Source organism: Vipera ursinii, assembly GCF_947247035.1.
Source record: "Vipera ursinii genome assembly, chromosome: 7".
NCBI classification, from domain to species: domain Eukaryota; kingdom Metazoa; phylum Chordata; class Lepidosauria; order Squamata; family Viperidae; genus Vipera; species Vipera ursinii.
This window is the reverse complement of record NC_139521.1, coordinates 53,861,116-53,870,667: the sequence shown is the minus strand read 5'-3', so window position 1 is coordinate 53,870,667 and position 9,552 is coordinate 53,861,116. Positions and strand designations below refer to the sequence as shown.

The 9,552-nt window shown below is 40.0% G+C and overlaps 1 protein-coding gene across 1 annotated transcript in view; it reads left to right on the top strand.

Annotated features, from left to right (window-relative positions):
- Positions 1-8,393: 8,393 nt before the first annotated feature.
- ANK2 (ankyrin 2) overlaps positions 8,394-9,552 on the top strand; it is a 334,365-nt gene continuing 333,206 nt past the window's right edge. Inside the window, exon 1 of the mRNA XM_083367958.1 lies at positions 8,394-9,016. Within this exon, the coding sequence (XP_083224084.1) occupies positions 8,942-9,016 (75 nt within the window). The 5' untranslated portion in view covers positions 8,394-8,941. The remainder of the gene's footprint in view (positions 9,017-9,552) is intronic.

Genomic DNA, 9,552 nt, shown 5'->3' with positions numbered 1-9,552 from the left:
TCCTAAAATTCATTCTAAAGGACTGCTAAAAGTGGATTTTTTTCTTGCTTTCTGATGAGGGGAAGAGGAGAAATTAGTGACCCAGGTATCGCCATGTACTCCATTAAAGAAAACCTAAATTGTAGAATGTAAGTTTTATATCATCAGTCTTATTCCACTTGCAGTATCAAAATTACAAAATTAAGAAGCAGGGGTTTAGCACCATATTTTCTGTTTGTAACCCAAAATAATTCTTTAATATTGGTATATAATAAAGGAGCCTGTGAAGCTCTATTTTATAATAAGCAAAGAATATTTAGTAATTATTATGGCCCGTTAAGGGACGCGGTGGCTCAGTGGGTTAGGACGCTGAGCTTGTTGATCAGAAGGTCGGCAGTTTGGCGGGTCGAATCCCGAGTGCCGCGTAGCAGAGTGAGCGCCTGTTACTTGTCCCAGCTTCTGCCAACCTAGCAGTTCGAAAGCACGTAAAAAATGCAAGTAGAAAAATAGGGACCGCTACGGTGGGAAGGTAACAGCGTTCCGCCTTTGGTGTCTAGTCATGCCGGCCACATGACCACGGAGACGTCCTCGGACAAGCGCTGGCTCTTTGGCTTTGAAACGGAGATGAGCACCGGCCCCTAGAGTTGGAAATGACTAGCACACATGTGCGGGGGAAACTTTACCTTTACCTATGGCCCGTTAGTCATCTCGCACAAATTTTCTGCCAGTCCTCTGGAGCAGTTTCATTCAATTGCAAGAAATACACAAAGAGAATTTGCGTAAAAGAGCATTCTATCCTCTTTCTTGTGGACAAGGAAGAAAATCTTTTTTTCTGGCTCCAATCCAGATATGTATACTTTGACTTTTACAGTGGCATACCCATCTACTCATATACTACCTATGACAGGATAGTTTGTAGATATGAATTATTTCTCATGACCTTTGGGAAATATTTTCAAACACACGTTTCGGAACCTTAGGGGACCAGGATTTCAACCAAGCAGCCTAAGAGGTACTCAGAAGTAAATCTCCTGTATTTTGTGACATTTACCACGGTCTTTAATATTAGTTCCCTTACAAGGAACTTTTATGTTATCCTAATAGATATCAATCCAGTCTTAGCTTAAAATCTATTTCCCCAGAATAAGATTTGGACTTTATTGACCTTTCAGTCTATCATGTCAACTTTTTAGAGTCACAAAGTGGGATGTATATATGACAGGAATGCTGAGCTTTTCCCCCCCAGAATATGTTATTTAATTGTGCCAGACTCATCTGAATTGCTTCTAAAAAGTAATTTTAGAAAGTCTATACTTCCATTTCTCCATAGACAAATCATGCTTTACATAGACAACCTTTCCTGTTCTCATGCTCTTATCTCCAACCTACGATTCAATCTTAAATTGTCAATAGTTGCACATGGATTAGAATATTTTCCCACTTTATTCCAACACTATCCAATTTAAATCATAAAATCTGTTAGGTTAGGTTATCCATTAACTTTAAAATCAATCAGCTAAGCTGTTTGGGTGAGATTGTAGGTCTTTTATGGGAGCATGAAGAGATGTAAGCATGATATGGATTTCTCAGAACTTAAAAAAAGAATTGTGGGTTGGGAAAAAAATTAACATCTGTACATTTTTCCTTTATCAGGAAAATAGACATTTCTTCTACACATTTTAAGGATAGTTAGCAAGAGCAAGAACAAGAGAATTAAGAAAGTTTTGGCCTAGCAACAAGAACTAGGTTTTAAAAATGAAAAATACCTAGTCATTGGCATTTTTGTAATCTTTTCTCTTTCAATAAATCTGATTCTAAAAATCTTTGTAAAAATCTTGTTTTCTCTTACTAGGAGTTTGATACATATCTCTTTTTTCTCATAGTCTTTGACTTGCCCATGAACATATTTTTTCCTGAGCTTATTTTATGTCTATCATCTCCCTATCTTTGTTTTTGAAATCAGTTTTCCTTAAGCTTCCTACAAAGGAGATGACGGGAACTGTCTCTCACTAATTTATTTGGGAATGGCTATTTTGCTTTAATGTAAATTTAACATAATTTCAGAGGAAACAAATAAAATGGTTGGATAGCTTTTTACGCCAGTAGTCGAAAGAGTATATTTGAGAAAGTATATTTGAGAAAGATAATTACAAAAGATAATTTTGATATATGGCAGAGTATTATATGCTTTTAAAGATATAGATAGCCCACTTCATGTTTATATTTATGACAGGTAGCATACAAGAAGCAATAAATAGAAAATAATAAGAATTTCCTTACATTTTTGTACTATGCTAATTTTAGATACCCACTTTAATTAGTATCCACTTTTTAATAGGGCATTTAATGTCAAATTCATTGTGTTCCTTGTATGATTGATAAGCATAGAATCAGAAACTAGAGAAGAGTCTTAAGTAGCTGACATTTAAAACACAAAGGATTCCACCCATTACTTATTTTCATCATGTCTGAAGATGGAATTATACATTCACAAACAGAGATTGTTTGATACTTGTTGTTTTTAATCAGAGAGGAGGAATACGGTAATAATAATAATAATAATAATAATAATAATAATAATAATAATAATAATAATAATAATAATTTTATTTATATACCGCCCTTCTCCCGAAAGACTCAGGGCGGTGAACAGGGCAGATATATAAAAAATACAAAAGTTAAAAAAATTTTTAAACATATGCCCAACTAAAGACAGTAAATGCATATATTAAAGATGACAATAAAAACCCAACCCATCCCCCATCAGGCCAGGCTGGCTTGTTCAAATAAGAGTGTCTTCAGATCGCGACGGAAGGAGTGCAGGTCGGGCGCCATCCGGAGCTCAACCGGCAACCGATTCCATAGCTCCGGGGCGCCCACAGAGAAGGACCTCCCCCTGGGGGCCACCAATCGACATTCTCTGATTGGTGGCACCCTGAGGAGGCCCTCTCTGTGGGAGCGCACAGGGCGGATGATAATATATCATTGTAGGAATAGACTTTCTGATCAATGACTGTATATAATCCAGTGATTTAGTTAAAAGAGCAGATTCCTAGTCTCAGAAACATTTCAAAACAGCAAGGTACAAATTTTATCAGAAAAAGTGAATTACTTCATTATTCACACAAAAAAGCAGAGGCAACTTATTCCCAATAGTGTTTATACTACCTTCAAAATTTGTTTTATTTTCTGCCTTATTAAATCTTCAATATACGTTCAGAATTAAATTAACATATGTAGATGGAAATAGGTATCTATAAATTGTAGTTACTGTGATGTCCTGCTTATGGTTGGCTTTTGTTGTTGATATGGCTGAAATTGCATTCCTATATACCACTCTTCACCAACCTGGCGACACACACAAATTATTTTTATAAGTAGAAATAGGGTGGCAAACATATCTAATACTTCTTCCTCTATCTGTTTTCCCCATGAGGTGGATTGGGCTGAGAGAGAGTGACTGGCCCCAAAACACCCAGGCGGTTCAACTCTTAGAATTCCCCAGAATTCTGGCTGGGAAATTTGGGACCTGAAGTCCACACATCTTAAAGTTGCCAAGATTGAGAAACATCGCTTTAAAGAATAGGAGCCCAGAAAGCATCCATTACTAAACCTGTATTTCTTGGCTCATTTTCTACAGAGGCTAACTCAGTTGGACTCCTTCCTAATTAGGGCTTCTCAGGATCATGCTATTAATCTTCATATAGATCTTCAAAATAACAGGAATCTCTCCTTTTAGTGTTTTGATTTTTTAAACCATTGTCCCAGACCTATAGCTAAGTTCTCTTGTTAGATGTAATGGGGAAGCCTTGATGAAAGACTTTCTTAAAAAAAACAAAAAAACCCCAATATTATCAGCATAATTCAGCATAGAGATTCAGAATTAAGTCCCTCTTCATTCAGTGGAACGTGTGCAGATAGAATTTTATCCTAAATGTTATTATAAAAGATATTTGCATTTATTATATTTATGTCTCACCATCCCTCCAGTAAGTTCATCTTTGTGAAGTAAATTGTGCTGAGCTATAGCGATTACCTAGAGTCACCCAAGGAATTCTTGCCACATATAGTTAAAGCAAAGGGCACAAAGGGAATTGTACTGTATATTGGTATTGAAAAATCCTATTTTATGAGATGAAAAGGCAAATGAAGGAATAAAAATGGTTAATATCAGGAAAACATTAACTGTGTTATGTAAATACCTTTTATGCATGAAATAATTTGGCAGTAGATGGTAATGATGCAAGTGTTTCTATGGACGGATGGTTGTAACATTTCACAGTAAATATGTTATATAAAACCTAAATGCCATTTCTTCAGAAAGAACAACTGGAGTGTGAAATTATAGCTCTTGTAGGAAAAAAAAACGACTAGAGTAATCCAAAGTAGGCTAAAACCTACTACATCTGGAATAACATTTACATCAAAATATTGGTAAACATTCCTAATAATCAAATTTGACAAAGCATTGCACACTGGGATATTATTCATTTGTTTACAATTTGTTAGCCTGTTTTTCATCTTGATGGTGCAATGTGCAATAAAAGCACAATAAAATAAACCATTATAACAAGTAACCTTTACTGGAAACAAGATTAAAAAGCAACAAAATTATAACTTATTGGGAAAAACAGACAAATTTAAAATGCTTTGGAAAATAGACTATTTGATTTGGCAAGGGTAAATGGTTACTCCACACTGGAGAATGTTAATGACAAAATTATTGCATATCCTAACAGAGGATTAATTCACCCAGTACTTATGGTGCCAATGTATCCAGCAAAATTTTATTCAGTGCCTATGAAACTTCCCATCTCCAGCTGATAGGGTATTTGGAGATTATTCCCCTTTTACTCTCCAAATGCTTAACTTCCTACCTTCATTTTTCTCTCCCAGTTTCTGGAATTACCAACAGAGTAAAAAGCAAGGAATATGCTGGATTTAAGCCTACATGTGCTCAGTACTACTCATCTCCTAGCCATCAATCCTCTTAGCTGATCACTATCTGCTATTTTTTCGTTGGGAGACAAATCTCTCTCAGGAGTCTTCTGCTCCATCCTTTCCCAGAAAGTACTAGGGTTTCAACAAAGACTCCAGCTCCCTGTCTGTAGCCAGCCATTTCTCTTCTTCCCCTCTTGGGTCTTGGATGAAGATTCCATCTTTGGGATTTTGCATCTCTTCCTTTAGGGAAGCCATGTGTTGACTTTTCTTCTCCCTCTGCAATCTGGGAACCAACAAATGCTCCACACACGCATGTCAACTTTACTTTCCCACTTTTGCCACTCCCTTCTAGAATAGTTTTTATAGTCCTTATTTTTCTCTCCTGTTTCTAATTTTGGGTTAGACTGGCAGTATGGGACATGGTCTACATTTGCCCCACAGTAGTCCTGGATAGCAGCCAGTTCCACTTATCAGACTGCACCTGTATTTCAAGTATTTAAAATACACCTGTACTTCAAGATTAGAACTGTCAGGTGCAAGCAAACAGAACAGCCTCAAGAATGGGTCAACCACGTTTCTTCATTGTTGATCACCAGTTTACAAGGATCTCTTTAGACTATTTGTCTTTCCTTGGGTAGATATAGATTGAAGAGTTTGACCTTAAACATTTCTTTCCCCAAATGGACTCTAAACTAGAATATTTCCCCAAAGGGCCTCCTGTCCTTCAGCCAGTGGTCACAAAAGTGAGCTTCCTTTCTTGTTTTTCTCCTTTTGCTGACTTATAGCAACACAACAGCAACTATTTCAGGCCATTAAAAAACACAGCATACCACACATAATTGTTTCTCCTACAATTTTCTGCAACAACTTTTGGATGTACAGATGTCCCTCATTTAATGACCACTAGTTCAGTGATATGAACTTGTAACTGTATTTACAACTGGATGTCAAAATTCCAGCAGCTGCAGCACCCACAAGGTCACACAGATGTGATTCGGGCAGCCAGCCTACATTTTCATCTGTCGCAGTATCCTATGGTCACATGATAGTGATTTGCAACTTCTGCCAGTTGCCCACAAGCAAAGTAAATGGGGAAGCCAGCAGAAAGTCATCTTTCTTAATGACCCATGATTTTCTTAATTACAGTAACTAGGTACTGCAAGAAGTTTTTATTAAATAGTATGGTCATGTGACATTGCTCTTTATGATTGCATTGCTTAGTGATGGAAATTCCAGTCCTAAATTACCTAAGAACTACCCATAATCTGAAAGTCTTGAAGGTGACTGTATGCCCAATCAGGAGGTTTTACTTGGAAGAATCAAGAAAACTCTAGATCCCTGGGTTACGATAAAAACATTAGTTTTTCTGCTAAGCTTGATTCTGAACTGGCACCTTGCTATTTTTAAAGTCAGGGAAGTTAATTTTTCATGCAAACCTCTACCTGGATTGATGGAGCCAGAAAAATGACAGGGAGTACTAAGCGGCAATGCAGACAGGAAATTATAAATGGATAATAGCATTTAATTCCTATGGAAACGCAAATAACTAGATGACAAACATTTGGACTTTGAATCATGTGATCCTGAGAAGATCTGTTGTTCAAATCAAGTTGTATTTTAAACTATTTCAAAAAGTATATATTAGTGGACAAATTTTGCCAAAATTTTAAGGAAACTGACAGATACATAGATTAATAGATGGGTGATATGTATATTATTAATATATACATATGCTCTGATTGAGAAATATAAGAGAGAGAGAAAAGAATCAAGTGAGCTGTCTGTGGAACTGAAGCCATTTACATCCCAACATAACCAAAAGTACTATAATGACTATTGATTTTTTAGAATCAATTTTTTAGATGTGATCTTTAAAAATATCTTGATCCAAGTGATTCTGGGAACCCTTTTTTGCTGAACCAAGCAGAGCCAACACTTTCCTGTTGCCTACCTTCATTTTACACTTTTAAGGTTTCAATTTTAAACAGATTTAACTGGAGGTACTTTTTATTTAAATCAGAAAAATGAGAGACATTTGAGGCAGTAGTCTATAAAACAATTTCCCTATATTAAAGTAAATATATTAAAATTCCATTTTAATGTATCAATAAATTTTAAGGAAAGAGCAGTCAACAACCTTGTATCAATTAATGGTTGATCTTTTTTTTTACATCTATTTGTCTGGTCATAAAATGTCCTTGATTGCTGGCAGAAAGCCCTCAAATATGGAGCCAGGTTTCTATCTTTTGGCAGGAACAGCCATTAAAAGGTTTATTTTTTTGTGTTTTCATCAGCTTTGCCACAGAGGACAGGATGAAGAAAAAACTTTTCTAAGGATCTGAAAATCAAGGTTCATAGGGAAAAGGTGGTAACCAGCCAGAAGAATTTTGCTATTCCTTCGGGATGCTAGTTCCCATTTTTTAAAACCCCATATTCTGAGGCTATGTAAAAGATCCTGCACTTTTCCAATATAGAAAAAACATCCAACCATTAGATATACTACTCTAAGATTACAAAATCGTGCCTGTTGCTTCAAAAGAACAAATACTGCATTTATTTAATGCTTCCATTGGTGACCACTATACTGCTAACGGGGAGATTTCAGTGATCCATTATTTTATTTTGATCTAGAATGCAAGACAGATTATAAAATAAACGTAGCAACAAAACATTGCATCAAAATAAAGGGAAAAGGCTGTCAAAATAAACACGCATCTATCACATTTTACACGGCACTTAAAACCCTGTTTAAAGACAGATATATTATCTTGGATCAGGAAAGTTCCCCTTTGCTAGTACGCTGAAAAATTACAACACACAACCCTGTCCTGCCTGCTGATGGTTATGGAGCTAAAGGGGCTTAGCCCCAAATAAGTTGGGGTGATGTAAAACCTGCTTAGCTTTAGGCTGCAATCCCAGAGCCAAAGAAGGCTCCCTAGCAGAGTTTGAACCATGCTTCACGTTCAGCTTCGGCCACAGTGACAACTAGGGGAATCCGGCTGCTTTAACCTAGAATCTAGGAATTGGGAATTACTAAGGTGACCTGAATAGGCTTGCTCTGCCAATCCCCCTTTCTTTCGCTTTCCTACGACCGTCCTGCCGAGCACAGAAGCAAAACCTTAACCCTGCGCGACCACACCTCTGCCGCCTTTGTGGCGAGTGCCGACTGGCTACAATCCTGCAATTCGTTGAGCAGAAACGCCGGTGCGTACCATACGGCTGTCTAGCGTTATATTTAGGGGGTGAAGTAGGTGGATTCTTAATATCCGTGTCCACGCCCTCACCCTCTCCTCCTGGCTTTTCGCCAGCCGGTAAGGCACGGCAGCAGCGGCAGCCACCGGCCGTATTTCAAGGCGCTGTCCATGACCTCATCGCCAATGCAGCCTCCCCTTTTTTTCCGATCCAACTTTTCCCTCTCGCTCCGCGTATGTGTGAACGCGCGCGCGCGCGCGTGTCGTTGAGGGAGAGAAAAGCGCTCCTCTCCTTCTCCCCAGTCAACCCACGCGCACGCGCGCAGATGAAGCTGCTGCTGCTGCTGCCGCCGCCGCACCAAGACCCGGAGGAACAGATTGAGCACAGGCGCTGAAGGAGCGCCACAGCGTCCGCCGCCGGAGCGCAAGGAAGCAGCAGCTGCGGCGGCGGCGGCAGCTGCGCCTCAGACTTTCCCGGGGAAGGTCATTCCCTGACCAGTCGCGTGCCCTTCCCGCGCTTCCCGGCCCCGGCTTGCACCGCCACCCTCGGACCCCCGTCCACTTCCTCGCAGGCGGAGGCGAGCGGTTGTGGGGAATTCGGGCATGCTTTCTGGAACGGCTGTGCCGAGTCTCTTTTGCCAGAGGCTGGAAGGAAGAAGGGCGACGGGTCACTGAGGAAGGTGAGAGAGACTGAGAGAGAGAAGCCCGGCAAAAGGAGCTCAGCGCTGCTTTAAGGGACTAGACGGCGGTTGTTGGCACTTGCCACCAGGCGACCCTTTCGTAGGACTGGAGCGGACTGTCGGAACGGAGACTCAGCCAAGGGACGGAAGATGGCTTCCCCCTCCTCCCCTGGCCCTCCTGGAGGCGGGACATCGCCCCATTCCAGCCAGACACGCCTTCGGCAGGTGGGTGCGCGCTGTAGGTCCCGCGGAGGCAGAGGGTGGCAGGCACTACTACACCCACCCCACCCTTTACTCACACGCATACACAAATCCGCGTAAATATCCACGCTTTCCCATTCCGGGGTTCCGCTTTTATTTACATCTTGGAAGAAGCTACGTTGCGATCGGTGGGGATTGGGTTGCAAGGAGGCGCGGTTGGGACGAGACCATGTCGGGTGGCAAGTCCAATGCTAAGGGGGGAAAAAAGGTCCATTTTCTTCAGCTGCACGGGGGAATGAGAATGACCAATTCAGGTTTGTGCGCGCAAGTGCGAAGGAACTGAACGCTTCGCCGCGCAAGGTTATCAGACAAGCTTGTTGATACCACTTATTCCCTTGTGCTGTTGCACTCTGCAACAGATCAACTGTCAAACGACCATCTTCTGTTTCAGCTCTCCCTGCTTATATAAAATTCCTTAAGATTCCTCTCGGCATCATTTTGTGCCAAATTTCATAATAATTAATGCCCTGCCCTTCAGTCATATCAAATGAGTGTTCTAG